At 44.6% G+C, this 24562-nt stretch overlaps 1 protein-coding gene across 3 annotated transcripts in view; it reads left to right on the plus strand.

Annotated features, from left to right (window-relative positions):
- Positions 1 to 2864: 2864 nt before the first annotated feature.
- Positions 2865 to 24562, plus strand: part of LOC142761752 (uncharacterized) — an 87305-nt gene continuing 65607 nt past the window's right edge. The window contains exons 1-2 of one of the 3 annotated variants that reach the window (XM_075883193.1): positions 3049 to 3182; positions 14527 to 14760. Coding sequence is in view for 1 of the 3 variants with exons in the window: in XM_075883196.1 (XP_075739311.1) it covers positions 3066 to 3182 (117 nt within the window). In the remaining 2 variants the exon portion in view is untranslated. Of the gene's footprint in view, positions 3183 to 14526; positions 14761 to 24562 lie in introns of all 3 variants that reach the window. The other 2 variants (XM_075883196.1, XM_075883194.1) reach the window with 2 other exon arrangements.

The raw sequence follows: 24562 nt of genomic DNA on the forward strand, positions 1-24562 counted from the left end.
CAAAATAAGGGTGGTCACGTGCCATAACCATAATGACCGAAGGTTTTCGCTTATCTCGCGTTAGTTGGTTGACGGTTATGACGCCGCACTTTCTTGCGAGCGTCAGGGGAAAGGCGAAGGAGAGATATTGCTGCTTACGAGAACAAATCTTTACTGTGGCCGAGACAACGATGTTTCGCAAAACATGAGGGCAGTTGATGTCCCGAGCCCCCATCCTTCTATAAGAAAATTGTAAAGGAAGTTCTGTATTGGGGTGGTGTTCGTCTCTGCCATCGACGAATTGATTTTGTTTGGGTCACATTTTAGACAGATGAGAAGCCTTATGATTAGTGGCGACTGAAGCGGGGTAATTGAGAATTGCAATTGTGACGACATGCGCGCTTCCGAATGCAAGATGGATAGATGACCCAATGAGATAGACAACCCACGTTCCGCTTGTGCAATGCACTGTTTAGGGGCTACATGGCTGCACCTAAGCAAGCACGAAATGTGAGCCTTTTGTTGGAAGATTATTTTTACATCTGTGCAGTGACGAAGTGTCATAACAAGCAAGAGAATCTGTCAACCTCGACTTGAGTCACCTAGTATTGAAGTGGGTAAACGGAAGCGTTTCTAGGAACGGCTGTGGGTAGAGAAAGATTTGCGAAGTGTCGTGGACAAGTCATTCGATTTCATTCCTGTTGCTGAAAGAGTTATAACTAACTGCGAAGACATAGAATATGAGGACAATTGTTTAACTAATGACTTTTTATGAAGGTCAACTGCTTAGATTTGTGGTCTCAATGAGGAAAGCAGCGCAGCTTGTTCAATGACGACGATGCCACGTGCGAGCTTTCATCTATCAACACGCAGTACAAATATAAGCATTCAGTCTGCAGAGCCTCCATTTTCATGAGGACTCAGTAACGCCATCAACGCATAAACTTGTACGAATGGAAGGCTACAACACCGACGGGAATGTGCACTAATGCTGGCAACAGAGGTTGCACGCAAAAGACAGAGCTTCGAGGACTTAAACGTTTTACGAAGTACCGGCGAGAACACGCAACAAGCGTTTATAACCCAACATGCATGGTGTATGTGTCGCTACCCGAAGGAGGATGGGCACAATGGAATTATTTAGCGCAGCACACTGCCTCTGTTCTAGCTTGTGTGCACCAAGCCTTGTCGAACTGAGTGGTAGCAGTATGCAGATATGGCCGCCCACCAATTTCAAAATGGCACATATATAGGTGGGAAGACTCATATTAACAACAAAACAGTGAAATATATTGATGCATCACCCTAAAAAATTTACACCCTAAAAAGTGTAAAACAGGTGTACGCATTAAAAGCAGCCTTATGAACACCCTTTCCACGCCCCCTTTTGAAATTTGAGGTGTTCGTAAATAAAACACCCTCAAAACACCCCATTAACACCCTTATATTTGGGGTGTAATGAGCAAGGCTACAAATAATTGAGTGATATGTGGGGTTCAACGACCCAAAACCACCAGACGATTATGAGAGACGCTGTAGTGGAGGGCAGCGGAAATTTCGACCAGCTGGAGTTTTTTAACGTGCACCCAAATCTGAGCACACGTGCCTACAAAGCTACAAATGCACGACATTTTCGGGCCGTTTTGCTTATACTGTTAGTATACGTTAACCATCTTGATACCAGCAAGGTTCCCACTACTAGCTGCTTGCGAGTCTAATAATGAATCGAAGCAGAAAGTAATGTGACCGAATCGCAGTTTTCATCGATAAAGCACGCAAACTACGATGAGATGGAAGATACAATAGGAGCGACGCTTGCTCAATAGAGTAAGGGCCAATTCTCCTGTACCTGTTCCTTTCATCTGTGTCATTTGCGTAATTAGTCACAAAGTACACAAAGTACACAAAGTCACTCACAAAGTACACTGATTTACCTGAACAAGCTAACGTTGCGCACATTGGTGTAGCGATGCATAGAACACTCCCCCCCCCCCCCGCCGTACCCCATAAGATCGAAGCTTTTAAAGCTGGAGATGAAACAACCACCACCTGCAAAAAAACAGCACAGTTGTTTAGCCATAACAAGCACGTCAGCAAGCCATCGGGTCCCTTAAAAACAAATATTGACTTGATGTATTTTTAGCAGGCACGTTTTATTTAGTTACTCTAGCGATGTTCATCTTCATGTGTCCTTAAGAGTGCGTCATATAAATTAGGAAGAGCACACCGACCATAAAGAAAAATGCAGAATAAGGACATTTCGGTGGCCTTGACGCAGCCTTGCTCAAAATGACGGGAGCCTTGAGGCCTAAATTGCGAACAGAAAGTAGCAGCAGGTCAGTATTTTTATTTACTGCGTGCCAGAGCGTTCCTCTTCTTTCTTTTTATTGCTTGCTGCATAAAAGCGTGCAGATGCGCGTATGCGCTGTCGTCTTCGTCTTCCTAGTAGTACGCACGTGGCAATATGTTCTCATCGAATAGTGTGACGACCGATTCATGCAATGTTGCAATGTATTTACCGAAATGAAAGTGCTGATAAAATATCGCCTGCGTGACCTTGAATGTGCAGTCCCTAAAAACCCATAGAGCTAAGCAAAAAGCATCAGCTTAGCTTTTTTACGTAAATTCACTACATTAGGTCGGTGAAGGTGCGCTAAACATATCTCCTGAATATTACAAATGTGCGTTCTGACTAGTAGCTCGAGCTGGCCGCACTGCACCGTCACAAAATTCACTGCGATTCAGATGCACTGTTAAAGAACGAGTATAACGCAACAAATCCCTGCCGCAAAAAAAAAGCAGCGCCCGCGTTATCAGCAGAGGGCCGGAGCGAGCATTAAACCGCATCTAGCCAGTCTGAGAGCACCAGAAGGCGCCATCAAGTCTCGTCGCCTAGACAACCTTGGCTGCCCGCCTTCCTCCGTGGCTGCCCGGTATTGCAGCGCGCCGGGCGCACAGCGCCGGAAAGGGGTCGACGTCGTCTTACATGTCACTGCGTGCGCTGGCGATAAACCCTCCCGTGTGTGTGCGTGTGGTGCGCGTGGCTTCTCGATCAGTAGAGTATATTAGTCTGTGTTTAGTTTGAAATGTGCCTGCGCTCTGTGCTCCACCAGTGTGTTCTGTCAGTGCTGATTATTGCGAAGGTGCACCATCCTGAAGACTGGACCTGTGGATTCATATTGTGGAGCACTCGAAGTGAAATAGTGAGTAGCGCTCTCACGTTGTTCCGTTCAGCGCTTTGTTAACTGCGTGAGCACGAGAATAACGCCTTCAAACACTTTTGTTTTCATCTAGTTGATGACAAATCAGCATATGTTTACTTAGCAAGAATATTTGTCCGAACTGTTTCACGCGGATGATGGCGAAGTGTGATTGTGGGCAAGTTTTTTTGTTTGTTTAGATTGTTTGGAGTACAAAGCAGAGTGAGTGTGCGCCGCTGAGGTTCAGCGAAGAAATTGAACAGATTTTTGCGGTGCCCTTTGTTGGCAGCCGTTTTTAACGGGGCCCGCTCGTGCTGCACATCAATTTTAGTTTACTATATAATACATGTGTGGGGACGGCGCCTGTTAGCTCTAAGCATCAACCGTATGTAAGACGCATATGCTTGGGCATGTCGGTAGTTCACTTTCTTTTTATTTCTTATTGCACAAAAAGACCGAGAACAGAAAACAAGGGCATGGTGTCCATGTCGTTCTTTTTGGTTCTTTTTCGTTTTGTGCGGTAACGCTACCGTGATAACTCGGGTTGATGCATCGGGTGACAACACAGCATATTGTTTCGCGTTTGGTGCACCTCGCGAAGTTTGCCTACTTGCTAATACATTCAATTTCGTTAAATTTGTCTGCACCGGTATCTTCGTTCACCCGCAACGTAGCGTGACACTGCCGACAGCCGTGTCTATCTAGCGGATCGAGCACTGAAGCTGGACTTTTGTTTGAACAGACCTTTAGTATGTGTGTGTGGTCGAATTGCCTACTTGAACAGCGCAAACGCTTGTTTGAACATAACTGCTAACGTTCGAGCACATTTTATTCAGATTGTTTCCATCATGTGTAACTTTCAAAATATTCTTGTTATTCAGAGTTTTATTGCCATCGCCTCGCTTTGGCAATTAACTTCGCTAAGTACTTCAGACGTTAAATGTATTTTCGCTATGTGAAGCGTATTATTAGTGTTTTGTAGCACAAAAACACTTTAATGTTATACATACTGCGCGGTCTCTAAGCATGTGTTCCAGCCAAACTGTAAGAATGGGCAGCACATCTATCTGGGAACACAACACGCACAGCCACTGAACAGCCTACGCTGCATCGGGAAGGAGTTATGTTTTCTCACCCTGACAGCTTGATTGAAACAAATGGCCCTAATTTAGCAGTATGCAATGGTCATTGAGTGAAGGTAACAGGGTCACTTTATTGAACATTTCCAAGCCAATTTTGCGGCTATGGCAAATGTGTTTGAAAAAAATTCTTGCTGATTTAATGCACTGAAAACAGTTACCTGCTTGAATATTTCGGAGAGAAAAAAGTTTTTGGTCATGTGGTTGCCTTTCAAACTTTGCAGACTGTTGTTTGAGTGTTGTTTGTGAAAAAAATTATTTTACAAGTTCCGCACCTTTTTTTATACCAAGTTTGGTAAAGGGGCTTATGTAAGTTAAGTAAAGGGGCTTATGTAAGGTGTTTCAAACTCAGCCCTAATAATACAAATTTTCGGCCACATACGTCTGCAAGAATTAGCCAAAGTGTGTTCTGTTTGCATTTTCTCATTGCTATACAGCACTTTGTATGAATATCTGAGCTGTGACTACTTACTTCACACAAAAGATATTTTGATGAACAATTATTTTTAGACATCTTAAGCGGTTAACCTCTACGAGAAAAGATCACTCATTTCACAGAATTGTCATTTTTGTCCATATTGAGACGCAATTTGCACCATGTGGTGGTCCAATTAAAAATCACCTTTTACCTAAATTGAAAGCAAATAAACAGTTCTTTGTATGTGACAAGTTCCATCACTACAATTTCTATTTGAAGGAATAAATTTTTTTAATGTTCCCAAACGGCAATGGGGAACTTCGAGGCGTCGGCTGCCAGATGACCAAATGGCGAATGGGGAACTTGGAACTTCAAAAATCATTCAGGGGCAAAGCTCTTAAGGCCGTAGGTCGTTCCTTCCTCTGTAGTCGTACTAGTATTATGTAGCCACTTGATGAGTTGCCCAATAGATAGCGTTAGTGATTTTGACAGCATATACACGGACAAAATCATATTCGTGAAGGGAATCGTTCGTCCGAACATTGTGCTTTCGTCTGTGCATCCATCCGTTTTGGCTTCCATGTGTTGGTCTGTCTCTGAGTCCGTCCATCTTTCTGTTCGTCCATACTGGCGTCAGACTGTCTGTCCATCCGTTTGTGCGTCGGGACGGACGAACGCTACGCCCCACTCATCATCATTCACTCCGTGGATATGCTGCGATCTTTTTCTCAGAACATAAATTTCTATGACAAAATTTGGCACATGAAAATAACTGTTTATTTGCTTCGATTCAGGTACAAATTCTATTTTAATTCAACCACCACGTGATGCAAGTTGCGTCTCATTATAGACAAAACAATTGTTTTGTGAAATTTGCGATTTTTTTTCTCGTAAAGTGTGACAGCTTGAGAGGTCTAAAATATTTTTTCCTCCAAATATACCTTATATGGATCAAGTATTCACTCCTCAAATATCCATTCAAAGTGCAGTATTGATATAGAGAAATGCAGATATAACACATTTCGGCTAAATTATTTGAGGCGTATGTGGTCGAAAAATGGTAATATTACTGAGCTTCAAACACTTTACGGAAGCCCTTCACTTAACTTGTAGACCAAATTCGGCACGGAAGAAGAGATACTTAAGAATTTTTTTCACAAACATCCAGACGAGATTCCGGGAAGTTCAGGAGGCATCCACGTCACCAGTAAATTATTTGTCTGCGAAATATTCTAGCAGTTACCCTCTTTAGGGCAGTAAAATCAGCGCGATTTTTTTAATACATTTGCGGTGGTCACCAAAATGGCTGGGACGTCTGATGTGGAATGACCCAATAGCCAATGCCATTATATAATCGTGTCAATGTGAGCCAGTTCAAGAACACTAGTATCATTTGCATCTTAATACGTAACTGTACATTACTTAATTTTACAAGTTACCTGCACTGTATACCTTCTCAATGCGCATACCGTCATGTATGTTAAGTGGCATTGTGCTTTTTTGCAATACAGATAAAATATGTATGTGTTCTTACGCGTCGTACTGTATTCCTTTTAATAAACTAATCGAATGAGTACCATGGTAGATCTGCAGAAATACACATGCAGCTGTGTTGATGCACACTTAGGCATAGAACTTGACATTCACTTAAGGCCCGCGTACTCAGATTTGGAGGAGGAAGCAACAAAAAGGGAGAAGGCAGGGAGGTTAACCAGAAGGACATCCGGTTGGCTACCCTACTCTGGGGGATTAGGGAAGGGGACAAGAAAGACGAGAGAGAAGAGAGGGAAAAGAAAAAAAAGGATGGGGGAAAGACTGACAGTAATTTCACTGCAGCGTGTAGAACTCTACCGCATGTCAGAGGCGTTCCCACAAGCCTGTCTTTCTCGGGAAACACAGCAGGGCTTGCACTGCCTTGTGGGCTGTCGAGGCATGTTGACGTTGCTGTAACAGCACCTGCACAGAAAGAGGCCGATCATCCAGTCGCCGCATGGCGTTGGCAAGTACTTGTCTATCTGAGGCAAATCGAGGACAATGGCACAGCAGGTGTTCGATATTTTCGTCGGTGCCGCAAACATCGTGCGCCGCACTGTCAGTAATTCCGATTAACGTGGTATAAGCTTTCGTGAAAGCAACTCCCAGCCAAAGGCGATAGAGAAGCGAAGCTGCACGTCGATGTAGGCCGGGTGGAGGCCGGAGTTGTAGTGAAGGGTCGAGCTCGTGCAGTCTTGTACGTCGTATGCTTGGTGTGTTCCACTCAGTCAGTGTGAGACTGCGGGCCAGTTGACGAATCTGCCTCGCCGCATCCGCTCTTGAAAGCGGAATCGGAACGCTGTTCGCTTCTTTATGTGACGTGCGAGCAGCATGATCTGCAGAATCATTGCCGTCTATACCACTATGCCCAGGTAACCACTGAAAGACGATGTCATGGCCTTTTTGTATTAAAAGATGGTGAAGTTTCACGGTTTGGTAGGTCAACTGGTCGTGGCATCCGCGACGGAGAACTGATATCAGGCACTGTAACGCTGGTTCTGAGTCAGAAAACACAGGCCATTTACCTGGTCTTTCTTCTGAATTGATGTGTTCCAGTGCATTGCGCAGAGCCTCGAGTTCTGCCGTCGTTGAAGTTGTCACATGTGAAGTCTTAAAACACCGAGTTACCCCTTGTGATGGTATAATCACTGCTCCACCTGAACTAGACGGCGTAGTAGAGCCATCCGTGTAAATGTGCACGTGGTTACTGTAGTTTTGTTCCAGTAGGAATAGACTCAGTTGTTTCAGGGCATGTGTCGGTAAGTCCGATTTTCTCCTCATTCCTGGAATCATTAAATTAACTCGCGGCCGGCTCAAGCTCCAAGGAGGAAGCACTGGCTTTTATGCAGGTGCGTATGTCTCAGCAAACGATGAACGATGCTTGTAGACAATGGTGCCGTATGTCGTGCGGGGCCTTTCAGCAGCTAGGCTCGCCAGGTGGTGAGAAGGGGTCCTGGCATAATGCCTGCGGTGCATGCGCATTGTCTCGGTAATAATATGCGTATTTATCGAGTGATCTTGAGCGATGGCAATGGTTTCAGCCGTTGAAGCACTGCGGGGTAATCCAAGGCATATCTTATGTGCTTGGGCTTGAATGCTCTGAATTGCGCGCAGGTTGGTCTTGCCGGTGTTAGATATTGCAGGTAAGCTGTACCGTAAGAATCCGATAAACAGCACTCTGTACCGTTACAGCATGGATGGTATGGGCACTCCCCCATTCTTTCCTGCAAGGAATTTGAACATGTGGCATGTTGTGACCAGCCGCTTCTTCACATAGTTCACGTGTTGAATCCACGACAGGTTTCTATCTATTATGACTCCCAAGAGCCTGTGGCTTCTGCTGAACGATATGTATTCTTCATTAATCGATATTCTCTAAGCAGACATTGGTTTCCGCGTGAACGCTACCACTGCACATTTTCCGCAGGACACCTGGAGACATTGTTTACGAAGGTAGCATGACGTCGTTGTAGCAGCCTTCTGAAGGCGGGCGCGAAGCTGAGGCCTTGTCACACCTGATGTCCAAATGCAGATGTCATCAGCATAGACAGAAAGTTCTACAGTGCTAGGTAGCTGCTCGACTAGACCGATGAGAGTTAGGTTGAAAAGGGTAGGGCTTAGTACTCCTCCCTGAGGAACTCCTCGGCTGCTGTAATAATCAGGTGTTGGGCCATTCGCTGTCATCACGTAAAATGATCTCAGCTGTAAGTAGCTGTACACCCACATATATATCTTGCCACCAAGACCTACTGTTTCCAAAGCACCAAGGATGGCTTCATGGGTGACATTGTCGTAAGCCCCCTTAACGTCTAGAAACAGGGTGGCGCACAGTCTCTCACAGGCTTTCTGGTGTTGAACATATGTCACCAGATCAACAACGTTGTCGATTGACAAAGGGCCGCGCCTGAATTCGGTCATGGATACTGAATAGATTTCATAGTGCTCTAAATACTACTCCATTCGTGTTAGAATCATTCGTTCCATCGTTTTTCCCACACAACTGGCAAGTGCGATAGGACGGTATGAGGCAATATCCAAAGGAGATTTACCAGCCTTTAGAAGTAGAATGAGGCGACTTGACTTCCATGCCTGGGGAACCGTACCAGTCTGCCAGGAGTCGTTGTATAGGCGTAAGAGTGCCTTCCGAGCTTCGTCTCCAAGATTACAACGGGCACGATAGGTAATGCCGTCAGGTCCGGGTGCTGAAGAACGTCTGCACAGAGCTAGTGCCGCCTCTAACTCATCCATAGAAAACTGGCATTCCATGCGGGGATCACGTGAGGGCGGTGGGTTGTCAAATGTTCCCGTTCTTGATACTGTGAAATTGGAATCACCGGCAATTTTTCGACAGAAAGATTCTGCGACGTCAATCTCTCTGCATCGAAGGTGAAGTGCCAGAGATGTAAATGGGTGTCGCTGACCCAAGGTTGTGTTAAGACCCCGGACAGTTCGCCATATCAGTGATAGGGGCTTTCGTGGATCCAATGACTCGCAAAGGGATGTCCAACGTCGCCTAGCCAGTTTATCCATGTGCCGCTGCATTTTCTTTTGAATGCGTCTAGCCAGCCTCAAGTCATCCATGCACTTTGTCCGTCGGTACCTTCGTTCTGCACGACGGCGTATTGTGAGAAGTTTCTCAAGCTCGATGTCGAAATCGGTGCGCTTATGATTAGTCAAATGTGTATGCGTGGTATTCTGCAGGACATCCATTATCGAGTCCTCTAGGTTATATGATAAGCCGTTGGTACAGCAGTCTTCCATTAACATTTTGAATTTCGGCCAATCGGTGTACTTGAGGCCTCTTGAGGACTTGGAGCTGGTGAAACCTTCTATACACAGGTAAGTTGGTATATGGTCACTGCCCTGCGTTTCCAGATCTTAAAACCAGTGCACTTTCCTGGTAAGTAAGCGAGAAACCAATGTAAGGTCCAGGCAGCTGCTATAGGCTGATCCGCGTAAATGCGTAGGGCTTCCATTGTTACAAACGCAGAATTCGTTCTCCGAGGCTAAGGACACCAATTTTCTTCCTCTAGAGTTGTTCCAAGAGCTTTCCCATAGGGAATGGTGGGCACTGAAGTCGCCAGTGATCACCCATGGCCTTGGAGTCGATGTCAGAATACCGCGTAAGCGCTCGCAGTCAAGGCGGCTTGATGGAGATAAGTAAGCTTCGATAATCGTGAAAGCAACCTTATCCTTCTTTACAGTAAGGCACACATACTGAATCCCTTCATCAGGCGAGACTCGGTGGTGAACGTAAGTGATGTCATGGCGCATGAATACAATAACTTTGCTGCAGTCTCTTTTAGTGGAGGACATAAAGCACTCATATCCTGACAGCTTGATTGAAGCACACAGATTGGGTTCACAAATCACGATAATGGGGAAGCGGTTCACAAATACAAACTGTCTAAAGTCAGATATGCGCGACTTCAGTCCTCTGGCGTTCCACTGAAAGACAGATGCAATCTTGACTTCCGCTCGAAACGACGCTGCCTCGCTGGCCATGGTTTTACCTTAGAGCTGCAAGCACCGGACTCAGGGTGTCCAGCACATGCAGTGCGGTCTGCGCAGCCGAAGTCTTCATATTACTCAAAAGGACACGCATGGTACTCATCAGCGATCGCAGCAAGCTTATCACTTGATCTCCATTCATCGCATCATTGGTTTGAGGGGTCGTCGAGGGCGGCGGGATTTGATGCAGCTCCGAAGTAGGTTGGCTTCGTGGAAGAGAGGGCCACTGCTCAAAAGGTGCGACTGCTGTCCCTTTCTTCTGTTTGGCAGGATCCGTCTTCAGTGAGCTCGGTGTTTGTGGGTCAGCCTCTTTGATAGAGGATGACATCTCTCTATCGGTAGAGCCGTTTTTTCGTGATGGTCTTCGCCCACGACGCCGTCGTCGGCGTATTATAGCGGCAGCTTCCCTGTGCGTTGAATTGTCCCGCACCATACGCCTGAGTACCGCGTGCTCGTTTCGCACCCGCGGGCAATCTTTGGATGAGGCCTCATAAGCACCGTGGCAGTTTGGACATCGTAGCATGGTGGCACTGCAGGCGCCTTTTGAGTGAGACTCAGCGCATCGCGGACACACAACTTTGCTCTCACAGACACCTTTTACGTGTCCCATCTTGAAGCACTTGTAGCATTGCAGTGGCTTCGGTGTGTAAGGACGCACTGAGTGGCGAACATGGCCAACTTTGACATACGAGGGAAGGCTGTCTCCCTCGAACACAAGCCTCAAGCAGCGTCAGTTGCCGAGTCTGGTAATGTGCGTGATGCGGGTGCCTTCAGTCGCTGGCTTTATTAGTATTGGCAGGTCATTAGCTGAGATGGAAAGATCCACATCATAAATGACGCCTACAGTGCTATTACAACCTGTAGCGACCATTGGCCGAACTTTCACGTTGCCGATTTCTGTTATGTGCCGAAGGCTTTGCAGTGCGCTACGGTGCATAACGTCTACAGCAAGGACATTCTTTCGTGCATTGATCCTCACGTCTTTGATCTCATTCGGTGCGGTTTCCTCGAGAAGCACAGAAAGAACTTGCCTGTTCAGGAGTCGCAAGTTATATGCAGGGTCTTCGGGCATAAACAGCATGGTGTGCGGCCACCGCTGTGGTGCAGTCTTAACGGTGGAAGTACTTGCCGACGATGCCGTCCGCAGCAGTCTTCGTTTTGTAGATCGATTCATGATGACCGTGAAGTCATCATCTGATGACTCAAAACCGTCCGAGTACAAATCGGTTGCCGCACTGTCGGTGTCGCTTGACGCGTTGCTACGCTTCCTGGACGACGAAGTCCGGCGCGACGGTTGCACGCCTGAAACATTCTCAGGTGTGTCCTGAAGCATCACCGCAATTCCAGGAAAACAAATTGAAAATACTAAGACACGGGCACAAGCGTTCTGTGAGAGAATCACTTCGTCGTCGTTCCTACTCAGCATACCTTTTCTGGCATTTCTCACTGCAGTGGAGCCCGATGCCAACGAATATGCTTGCTATGCACTCAATTTATACCTACACATATGGGAGCAGTTAGTTATGCATGGTGCACACTGTATGTTGCACTCTTTGTAAAATTTCAGTCATTCTTCCTTGTGTATTTAGTTCAGGTTTCGGGGATTGAATTTCCTGTACAGAAAAAACAGCTTCGCCCCACTCGAAGGCACCAGTCATCCTAGCAGCTGAAGATGATTGTGCAAGCAGCAGTGACGAGTGGCTTTGCAGTTAGATGGTTTAATATCAAAATTTATACTGCAAGATGTAATATGCTGTAAATGTGACTCTAGAAACTCGCTTACTTTTTCTACGTGTTTTTTTTCTATTTTATAGGTGTCAACCAAATGTCATACGTCTCAGTCGTTTGCCCAACTAGCGCAAATGTTTTTGAAAGTTGTAGAGATTTATTGTATTCAAAACAATGAATTTTTAGTATAGAGAGAAAGAAACTTGGTCACGTGACATTTCAAAATTTTGCAGAATGCCGTCAGAGTCCTGTTTGTTAGAGTTGCAGTTTTTCTATGATAAAGGCAGATGTTAGCATATGGGCTGAATTCTTTTTTGCTTCGGCGTTATGATCGAATGAACCTTACTACTGGTTACTGCTTGCACTACTGTGGTGTGGTGCGTGCGTGCGTGCGCGTGTGCCTTCCGCGTCTTTGTCGTTTACGGCCAAGTCTACGTACACATATATACACTGGTCTCATGCAGCTCATTCAAGACCATGGCACCTTATTTTGTCAGCCGCAGAGAAGGTTCATACATGCTTCTCCCTGAGAACAATTGAGGCTTGGGCCAGTTGGTGATGCACATTTGATAGAATGAAGTGCTATAAATGGCTCTCCTCAACACACAGGTCTAAGCGTCACCTCCTGTGTATCTGCTTTTGTTTCCCGTTAATTGCACTTCATTTGATCAAGTATGCTCATCCATATAACTCCAGCGTTTCAAGGGGGTTTTCAGTGTACACCCCACTCGCATGGGTGTGGCTTCATCACACACCCATAGTTTAGGGGTGTTATAAACACCTATTAAAGTAGGGTGTAACGTTTCTTTACACCCTACGGTTGAGGGTGTTTCTAAACACCTTATTGTTTAGGGTGTTCCCAGACACCCTAAGAGGTTGTTGCCCATAGGACAAAATAAATACACCCTTATGGGTTTAAAATTTAGAGTGTGCCTTGAAAGTGAGACGTGTCTTGGTTGCGTAGTTTGACAATTTCAGGCTATCCAAGTCGTCCTCATTTTGTTTATTAAGAGTGGCGTCACTCTGGTTAAGGCAAATCGAGTTTTGAACACTATGATATCATGCAGCTGGGTCAAAGATGCGATACGCGCGCGAATGCCACAGTTTGGCAGCTGTTGTACCATGAAATATTTTCTGGGGTCGTCTTTGCCTAGAAAGTGCAGTAGACTCTGCATGTCTGGTCGCAGGCCACCCTGAGCCAACACAGTTTTGTATCTGTGGTTTTGGCGTATTGTAATGATGGTGGCAAAAAAACAAAGGAACTGGCCTGAATCAGTTGCGGTGATATCTCCCACTGGCACACAGCTTTTGCGTTATGAACGACGCTGTATACTCCGTAAGTGCAGGGTAGGGTGTATTTTCCTGGGAAAGGTATACTAGGGTAGCTCTTTGAAGAGGGGCAAGTACATTTACGCAAAATTACTAATCAATTATTTGCGAATGGTGTAGAATGATTGACTGCAGTGACACACCGCCATCGAATATCACCAATGGCTCACACATATAAACCCTAGTGGTGGGTGGCGATAGGTGGTTGTCAAGCTCGGACAAGGGTTATCCTCCTCGGCATGTTTCACCACAGAAGAGTTCCAGCGTAGCAGAAGCCCATTGTGGTCGAAATGCCGAAACACTAGCATGGTCTTTTGATTTAGGTGCATCTTCAAGAAACGCCTATTTCTCTGGAGACCAACGCTGCAACTTACCTCCAGACATACTGTTGTACTTTTATGGACACTTCAGAATTTTCAAACTACGCACCAAACTTGACCTTTCTAGCTCCGATAATCTTGGGATAAAATATTTTAACAGGAGGGCCACCTCCCGCACTACATGTAAAAACTAACGCTGAATCCTAATTTACCACTCTGGATATCCGCGTTAATAAACACCCTCGCAATGCACGTAGGGTCTTGAATTCATTCTGGAACTCCCAATTCTGGGGATATGGTTTACTTCTAGAGACGTTTAATCAGTGGGACGATTTTGGCGAAGATTGTTGATGACCCAAGTGCTTGTAATGCCAGTGTAGGTAAGCTTGCATGTTTTTTTTTATTCATTGGCTCATTTTTAGTTGGCTAGAAATTTTCGGGCAGCAACGGACTCTTTCAAGAGCGGCTGCAGCATCCTGTGAAGACGTTTTCTGACTACGCGCTGAGTATATGTGATATTGACCACTGTGATTTAGTTCAGGTATCTTGCTTGCTTACAAAAATTTAGTTATTCACGGTATGCATTGACGCTAGCGGTTCACATTTTTGATCGGGCGCAAATGAAATTCCCCGCGCTTAAAGCCGAATTTAAGCTACTTTCAACTGGAACTTTGCTCATTCCGCTGCCTATTTCTGGATTCGTCAACGCCTTTCTCATGAGCGATGATTACGGTGAGTTCGCCCATTCTTTTGTTCATTTTTATTCTCTGACAAGTCTCTTGTTTTTGCTTTCAGAGCCACCAGCGTTTTTTTTTCTTTTTTCAAAGTTTACAAACCCTCATTATGCAAGTATTGTTGCCCCGCCGCAGTGGTCTTGTGGCTAAGGTACTCGGCGGCTGACGCGCACGTCGCGGGATTGAAGCCTGGCTGTGGCGGCTGCATTTTTGACGGAGGCAAAAATGCTGTAGACCCCAGTGATCTGATTTTGGTGCATGTTAAAAAAGTCCAGGTGGTTGATATTTCTGGAGCCCTCCACTACGGCGTCGCTTTAATGATATGGTGGTTTTGGGACGGTGAACCTCATACATCGTCATCATTATCATGTAAGTATTGACTTCTATAGGACTATGTGCGTGGCCTACACTGCCTGTAATGAAACCCGCCTTTGTGTTTGTCTGCGAAGTGGAAAAACTGAAGTAAGGTTTTTCGTAATACGAAAAATTGAGGACTAATACACGTGCTTGCGTTTGCAAAGTTTAGAGGTCGTGCGATGTCGGCTTAAATCGGACTGAAGCGCTTACATCAGAGCCAACATTACCTTTAGCGGCGATAATTTGCAGCGACATGATGCGGTTAGCACAGCAATTGCTAATTGTAGCCGTTATAATGAAAACAGTCACGTTTACATCAGCGAGTACTGTACATAAAAAATGAACAGTAAGACATGAAAAGTATGAAGCATTTTCACTGCATAGTATCGTTTCAAGCTTATTATCGCTATCGCTATCGCGAAAAATTCTGTCGTGCCGAATAAATATACCTTTCAGAAATACACCTTTAAGGCGTTCTCGATTATTAAGACGCCGCACATGTGAGAACCCACTTACGATTATTCTGCTTGAATACCCTTACGTAAGATAACGCAAAGGTGCTTCTAATCATCCTTGACTCAATTTTTGCACTTGCCCCGCGGTGGTTGTCAAGCAGTTATGGTACTCGGCTGCTGACCCGCAGGTCACGGGATCAAATCCGGCTGCGGAGGCTGTATTTTTGATGGAAGCGAAAATTCTGTAGGCCCGTGGGCTCAGATTTAGGTGCACGTTAAAGAACCCCAGGTGGTCGAAATTTCCGGAGACCTCCACTATGGCGCCTCTCATAACTATATGGTGGTTTCGGAACAATAAGCCCAACATATCAATCAAATAAATTGATTGTTACATTTATCAGAAAAAGTGTAATTGTCGCTGTATTGGTGAATTTCAGCTTTCCACGCAATATACTTTGTTGCCATGCATTGCCATATAAGCAGTTGCAATGCTTTCCAAAAGTTTTGCCCCGCCGTGGTGGTCTAGTGGCTAAGGTACTCGGCTGCTGACCCGCATGTCACTTGTTCGAATGCCGGCTGCGGCGGATGCATTTCCGATGGAGGCGAAAATGTTGTAGGCCCGTGTGCTCAGATTTTGGTGCACGGTAAAGAACCCCATGTGGTCGAAATTTCCGGAGCCCTCCACTACGGCGTTTCTCATAATCATATGGTGGTTTTGGGATGTTAAACCCAGAAAGCAATCAATCAATCGAAAAGATTTTTTTTCTTTCTTTTGTTAGAACCTGAACTTCTTTTCTGCTCACGGCAGTAAACACGTTTACGCCAGTAAGCACAAAAAATGACCGATGCCAGTAAGATATAATAACATCATCGGGGAAGCAATGCCATCTCTGCACACGTGAATTGATGTGAATATTAATATGCTGAAAAGTTGAGTCAAGTGCGGGGAACATACTTTTGGTTTCAGTGCGAACAAAGACGATTACGGGGAAGACTTGGGAGGAGCGCTGACTGTGCGTTGTCCTACAGCCTTTACACACATATTAGGGATTGGTTATACACTTTCAGAACTTTGACTATCTTTTCATACATGTCAAAGTTGCATGTATATATGTTTAGAAAAGCACGTCGACTGTCTCTAGGACCTGAAGTCGTAACAAACATCACTGTCTAAAAAAAGCTCAGTGCATGACTATTTCTTAAAGAGAGCCAGTGTGCCTCTCTAAGAGAGTGCCATATATCTGAGTCTCACAATAATAGAATGAGACTCAGAGAATGCTTTTTTCTTTCTTGTTGTGCAATAAAATATCGTTACTTCAGATATCGTGGGACTTGAAGAACTTTACAAGTTAACCGAGTGCTGAAATACCGATAGTAGAATGAAAACAAGGAACGTCTATTACATCAATGCATTTCGATCAATGCAGTCTGAAGTCCAGTAACTATTTTGCATATGAGCAAGGCAAATGTGGTGATTTTTGTGACTCACTACTTCGTGAACAACGGTAGCCCTCGTGTTTTACCTCGAAACTTGCTTTGAGCACAAACCTTACTATTATAAGTGCCGCTACGCACTTGCAGATAGCGACCTCACCTTTCCGCAAGGGCGCGGCCATTTAGGCTATCCAAGATCGCTGCTTTTGCTCTTTGAGTCCACGTTTGTGCCGGCTCGCACGGGGAATGCTTCGAGGATCGAGGAAATCAACGAAATGCAGTTTATTGCCACTAAACATGCAGAATACTTTTGCGAACATGGGGCACAGCCAACCCTCCGTTTTTTCCTATTAACGAGCATCGAATTAACTAGCATTAACTATAATCCAGGTTCTACGAAGAGCTTGACAGAGTTCATGTGGATTCGAGATTGAAAACACGAGATGAAATTCGAGCGCTTGTCTTGTGTACTCTTACTCCTTCGGTCCTTGTTTTGAACACATTACTACACATTCTTGTTTCGAATACATACTATATTTAGATTGAAGCAGTCATGGCAGTGGAAGGTACACGCAAAATGGAACACGGCTCTGAAAACCACAGGCGCCATAATACACAATAAAAATTTTTACACCCAGAAGGGTGTAAATGAGCTTGTCCCGTGGACGACACCCTAAGGGTGTTAATCAGCACCTTCAAAAAAGGGTGCTATACGATGCACCCTTAGAATCGGATGTACATGTAAAAAACTGTAGGGTGTTACAAAAACACCCTATAGGAAGGGTGCCTTCAATGTCCATCACTTTCTTAGCACCCTCTGTGGAGGGTGCGAGAAGGATGCACAAGGGTGTAGGGATCCCATGGCAGGGGTGGCAGTATTCTTTTAGACTGCACTAATAGATATCAGCATGCATTGATTACAAACTACTTGAAGAAAGTGGTCCTCATTATCGATGGTGCGCCACCTGTCGAGCTCCATTCATTGCGTGTGCGCAAAAATATTGCCGCGTGCATAGCTGCATTTAGCGGCGAGATAGCGACGACAACGAAGAACGCGGATTTGCTCGAGAGGCGCAGCGCAGCAGAGTGAAGACGATTATCTTAGCGGCCTTCTCTGAGAGCGTCTCTACAAGTCCCACTGTTGGTGTTTTTAAATAAACCCCCTGTAATTTATAACCCGCGACACTGGTGGAGAAGCTGGGTACTACCACCTCATGATCAGCACCCCTGTGAGAAGCCCCGAGTCCACCCCTACGAGACAGCCATGCGTGGAGACGCCTGTGCACCGCTCAAGCCGTCGCCTTCAAGGTCTTGAACCAGAATTTGACCTTTTAAAGGGAGCAACGCTTCCGACAACCACCCCTACTCAAGAAATGGCAAGGAGTCCTGCACAAGTGACGGTCCAGAATATGCGCATTCCTGAACCATTTCATTGCCGGCCGAACGAGCATGCGCAAGACTGGCTTGAGCAGTTCGAACGGGTAGCTAAATCGAACTACTGGAGTCTTGATGGAAAGCTCTTCCACGTATACTTCGCCCTTGAAGACGGTGCGAAGACGTGGTTTATAAACCGGGAGGCGACATTGACGACATGGGAGGAGTTTTGTCGACGGTTTCTTGACACCTTCGGTAACGCGGACTGACGCGAAAACGCACAACGCCTTCTGAAGGACGCACACAACAGCTGCATGAAAGCGTCGCCATGTTTGCTGAGGATATGGTGCGCTTGTGCCACCGCACGGACCCCAACATGCCCGAGGCTCGATAGCTAAGCCATCTCATGAGGGGCGTCAAAGAGCAGCTATTTGTTGGTCTTGTGCGCAATCCGCCGACAACAGTGGACGAGTTCACCAGGGAGGCCACCGCAATAGAGCGTGCGCTACAGCAACGGTACCGACAGTCTGATCGCCCGGCCACCGGCGCAGCGGCAGGTGCCACCGCACTTACCGAAAACGACGAGTATTCTCTACGCCACCTGATTAGACAGATCGTGCGTGAAGAGATCGCGAAGGAGAACGCAAAATACACATTGCAGTCACAGGCGCCCCCGCAGCAGGAGTCGACGGTAGCCTCCGTCGGGACGACGCTCACTCTGACGGGAGGGTAATGCCGCGTGCATAGCTGCATTTAGCGGCGAGATAGCGACGACAACGAAGAACGCGGATTTGCTCGAGACGCGCAGCGCAGCAGAGTGAAGAAGACGATAATCTTAGCGGCCTTCTCTGAGAGCGTCTCTATAAGTCCCACTGTCCGTGTTTTTAAATAAACCCCCTGTAATTTATAACCCGCGACAATATAAACGCGTACAATCGTGTATGAACTTGTGCTGGATCTATATATACTTCACAGTATATGCCTAATGCGCGTTACAGAAAATGAAGCCTTGCTGCCCTTGCATATTGCGTTTATTTAATAGGCAAATAAAACAAACTTTCTCTCTGCCACACAACTTTTTTACCAGATATAGGTTCACGTATACGTACACTACACATGCAACACCTCAAATGTTTATTATATTTTTTCAGTTTCACTTTATTGACAATTCTTTGCAACATACAATTACACTGGTTTCAGTATAGTATACTGCTTCAAGTACATAGAGACTACAAATAAAATACACGCTAATATATTTCTATAATTCTTTCAAGTATCTACAATCCCAGTGGTTTCCAGTTTAATACTCCTTCATGTACGCAATCGTTTAATAGGAATGAAATACAGGCAAATATATACTTATAATTTTTTCAAATATATACAATCACCATGATTTCACTATATACGCCTTCATGTACACAATCGTTCCCAAGAAGTGATGCACACAAAAATATATACAAATAGTGTTTTCAAATGTATACAATCACAGTGGTTTAAGCTTTGTATTCCTGGATGCATAACAATTGTTTATGAGAAATGATGTACATGCAAACATATACGGGTTTTCACACATATAACTTTAGCGAATACTTAAGAAACCAATACAATGATCAGAAACACAATAAGCTAAAAACGAACACAAAGCTGAGTCAGGACACAAAAACAAAAGAGGCAATGCATAAATATGGCTAATGACACAGCTGGGTAACTTTATGCCAAATGTCCCAGCCATTTTGGCAACCATCTCAAATGTATTCGAAAAACTCGTGCTGCATTGATAATAGTGAACTTCTGAAATATTTAGAAGAGGAAAAATATTTGGTCACGTGGCTGCCTTCTGAACATCCTGGAATGCCATCTAGGTGTTGTATGTGAAAAATTTTATTTTAAAAGCACCGCTCCTTCTTTCCATACGAAACTCGGTCTACGTGTTACGTAACAAGAGCTTAATTTGGGAGAGTTGGTTCATCGTGGTTGTGTGCTAGTCACAGCGCGACAACTTTAGGAAGAGACAGAAAGGACAAGAAAGAACACCGACTGTCAACTGAATTTAATGAATGTGCTACGAGCGCTTTTATACGGAGTACAAGAACCGTACTCATGCGCGACGACACGTGTGAGCACTACAAAATAATCTTAACTGTGAAAAGAATAATCCCTCTCGGAAAGGTTAAGGGAACGTGTAGTGATGCACTGATCATTGGTTTACCTGATAAAAAATACTTCTACAAACGTTAAATTGGCATTAGGTAAACGTATTCTCATGACGAATGGGGCAAGATTGACTATTCCTATCGCTATTTAGTACACACACTTTTGAAAGCTTGCAAGGGGTGGAAAACAACACGCTAACATCTTATCGGCTGGCTATTTCTTTAATTGTGAGACACGTGATGTGGTATAACATGCAACGGTTTTGGTTGTTGGTTTTTGTTGGTCCTGTCTTCTTTAACTTTACTTTCTGCAGGAAGGTTTTGCAAACGGGTGTGATGATTCTGTTGGGATACCCAGCATCTTTTAGTCTTTTATTCTGGTTTTAAGCCTGACCTCACCCTTGTGCTAACATGACTCCTGAAGGGTGGCCTGAATGCATGTGGTATCTATTCCTCTTTCTACTAATTTTGAATGCCCACTATCAAAAGGCAGAACATTCTTAGCACTCCTGGGCTGATAGCACCAGCCAATACCCCAACAGCATCATCACACTTGTTTGCGAAACCCTCCTGCAGAAAGTAAAGTTAAAGTAAACAGGACCAAAAGAAGAAGAGTATGACCAATGACCTTTGCATATCACACGGTACTACGTACATAAGGTGTCTCACAATTTTAAGAAAAGAGCCAGCAGATATGACATTGTTGTTTTCCACACCTTGCAAGCTTTCAAAAGTGCATGTACTTACAGCAACTGGAATAGTCAATCTTGCACCATTCGTCACTAGAATAGGTTTACTGAATGCCAATCTAATGTGTATGAGATACGCTAACACGTGGAAAAGTAAACATAGGACAAACTAGGTAATGCTTCAATGATCAAGCAAGACAGCATGCTTTAAATGTTAAGAAGGGCTATGGTAGTTTCATGGCCGGACACCGTAAAGAATGTAAGTGTAGTCCTAGGTGTCATAAAACACGGTTTTTGAAAAAAATCAAGCAGAAAAATGAGAGATTTTAGAACTCTTTATCAGGAAGACCAAGGATCAATGCATCAGTACACCTTCACTTATCTTTTCCGAAAAGGAGTATTCTTTTCTCGGTTAAAATTATTTTGTCATGGTCATACTTGTGTTGTTGCAGATGAGCCCTGGTCTTGTGCTCAGTATAAAAACGCTCGTAGCACCTTCAATAAAATTCAGTTGACAGCGCTCTTTCTTGTCCTTTTTGCGATAAGATTTTTATTACAGAAAGAATTTCATTTTCTTGCAGTTTAGGTATAATGATGAGTTTTCATTGTATCGCAACACGGAGAAAATTTCATCTGAATACGGACAAAAATCACGATTTTGTGAAATTCGTGATATTTTCTCGTATACTTCAGCAGCTTGAGAGGTATAAAGATATTTTTTTCTCAAAATCTACCCTCTGTGGAGTAAGTATTCACTGCTCAGATATTCATACAAAGTGCAATATTGCAATAAAAAATGCAAACAACACATTTTGGCTTTATTCCTGGCAACAAAATTGCACTAATATTATTGAGCTTCAAATACCTTATAGAAGCACATTTACTTAACAGGTAGACCGAATTTGCTTTAGAAAAAATAAGCGGTAGTTTTAAAACGAAATTTTCCACAAACAGCACACAGACGGCATGTTGCCAGGAAGTTATAAGCCAGCCACATGAACAAAACTTTTTTCTCGCTGAAATATTCTAGCAGTTCACTGTTTTAAACGCAGTAAGTCAGCAAATTTTTTTCAAATACAATTCAGATGGTAGCCAAAGTGGCTGAGACGTTTGCCATGGAATGGTCCTGCTATATTCAAGCAAAATAACTTACACAAATAACAATATTTGCTCATCAACCATGACCACACTAGAAAAAGTTGTTCAGGCAGTGTGACACTAAAATTTTCAGCGTCGTACTGCCTGAACAACTTCTTTGATAAACTCCAAACTAACGCCGAGAAAAAGCCGTTAAATCACGGTGGTTGTTAAAGGCCATGCGGCCGTAGACAATGTTGAAAATTAAAAAAAATCAACTCATCAGTGCTGTCACTCCTTCTTCGTCATTACTGACACGGAAAGTTTTTTGGTTATCCATGTGGAGGTTCAGGAAGTAGGCTTGCTCTAGGCTGGGGCCGGGGTAGACGACGCAGGACGTCAGCGGCACCCTCTCATCCTGTAATAAGAGCAAATATGACTTCTCATAAATGGATGTGCGTACTGTTCTGGCAGCACCATATATAAAGAATGTGTAGTGTGTATCCTTCGAAATGGCGTGTAATTGACATTACACTGAACTCGAAGCATACAACCCATACATTCCAATAATTTCGTATGGTAAAGATAAGAGTTTTCCAGCATACAGCAAATTCCCAAAATGAGGTGAAGTGTAAGACTACAGCTCAAAAATGGCACTTGCGGAAGCCTGAACTCACCTAAGAATCAAATTCCTTCCACGGTAGTGAGCCAGTGTGAAAAACACTTCTTAAAGTACAACGTTCTGAACATGTATCATTAATCAAAACGCACAAGAAACTTACCTCTTCATGTACAAACAGTGAAGACATGTCTGTTTTCTCTTTTACGTGATAACAAATGACCTTGGGCGTGGAAATAGCGAAGAGGTCTGCAAAAATGTAATAGATTTACTGGCTATAATCACGCCTCTAACAATCTGAGGAATTGTTACAAGTCACCAATGAGTGCAATTCTGACTACCTTTATAAGGGCATCAAAAATAAACAATTTTCTCGTTCTTTCTACCCTCACAAGACGCTCAGTCAATAGTATCTAATCCAAATTTGACGCTGTGCTTCCTATTTGCCTGTTCTCTAGACGTAGGGCTGTGAACATGTGTTTCGTGCACCTAATCTAGCACAGAAATTCGTCATCTATAACTCAATCATCTTAATTTATTATAATTTGATAAAAGATGTGATAGCTCGTCCAGTTTTTAAAGAGTTGCGGGCCTGCAATAGGCACTGCCTAGCACGTATGAAAGTATTTCTTTAAAAAAGTTTTTTCAAAGCTTGCTTTTAGAAAAAGCATCTGGCATATTTCGACAACCAAGCCCATCCTCTGATGGTAATCAGGGGCACAATATTAGCGATTATTGACCACGGAGTTCACAAACGTAACCCGTGCCTAAATACTCAGTTAAACACAATCAATCAAGCAAGTAGGAGCGCTCGAACGACACCAACGCGCGCGGACGCCGTCTACGTTGCAGCAGCCATTGCTTATGCTAGGGCTACCGCACATAGCTCCCACAGTCACGTATACTCTCTCGATTCTGTTATAACGCCGAACGTTATCGCAGATGAAGGCAAAGCACGAAAACAGCAAACAAAAACGAGGGAAAACAACGCACGGCGATGGCCACAACAACGCGCCTTTGGAAGTCTGCTAGATCTTTCCCTGTTGCTGGTTACACTTGTCCTAAATAGCTTAAAAGACCGAGGCGCACGTGCTGGGAGCATCGCGGCATGTCAGCACCTCCAACCATACCGTCTTTAAGCAAAAAAAAGCCATTTCGTACAGTGCGCCTCTGTATATAACTTTTTCTCTCTCTTTTTTTTTTACGCCCCGCCGCGGTGGTCTAGTGGCTAAGGTACTCGACTGCTGACCCGCAGGTCGCGGGTTCAAATCCCGGCTGCGGCGGCTGCATTTCCGATGGAGGCGGAAATGAAGGAGGCCCGTGTGCTCAGATTTGGGTGCACGTTAAATAACCCCAGGTGGTCTAAATTTCCGGAGCCCTCCACTACGGCGTCTCTCATAATCATATCGTGGTTTTGGGATGTTAAACCCCACATATCAATCATTTCTTTTTTACGCTTACACCTACAGAAACACGTTGCACATTTGAGTATTAATAGAAATGTTATTACGAAGTAGCCTAAAGCATAACTTAAAACAATATCAATCACTTTGAGCAGTGTAGAGACAATGTGCAATCAGCAACCAATCCCGCCCTTGTTAAAGGATCACATCACTCACTGTATGAGTGATGCAGGCACTTACACAACATCGCGCATAGCAGTGTGAGCTCGTTAGGTCACACGTTTAATCGGGCATCTGCAACAGGCCCGCGAACGCATGCTGTTGTAAATTGCTGGCAGCCTACTTCGGCAAAGCTGCTTAGCAGTGTGAAATCGTTAAGTCACACGTTTAATCGGGCATCTGCAACAGGCCCGTGAACGCATGCTGTTGTAAATTGCTGGCAGCCTACTTCGGCAGAGCTGCTGCAGGCGCCCAGCTAGCGCTGTATGATTACTACCTACGAAAACAGTACACTCACCATTAACAGGCCCACGTTGTCCGTGTCCGCCACTCCATGAATAGTCCTTAATCCGAGCGTCACTTCGAACACGGTTTCATGCGTGACCACCAT

Source organism: Rhipicephalus microplus, unplaced genomic scaffold, assembly GCF_043290135.1.
Source record: "Rhipicephalus microplus isolate Deutch F79 unplaced genomic scaffold, USDA_Rmic scaffold_15, whole genome shotgun sequence".
In the NCBI taxonomy this organism is placed as follows: domain Eukaryota; kingdom Metazoa; phylum Arthropoda; class Arachnida; order Ixodida; family Ixodidae; genus Rhipicephalus; species Rhipicephalus microplus.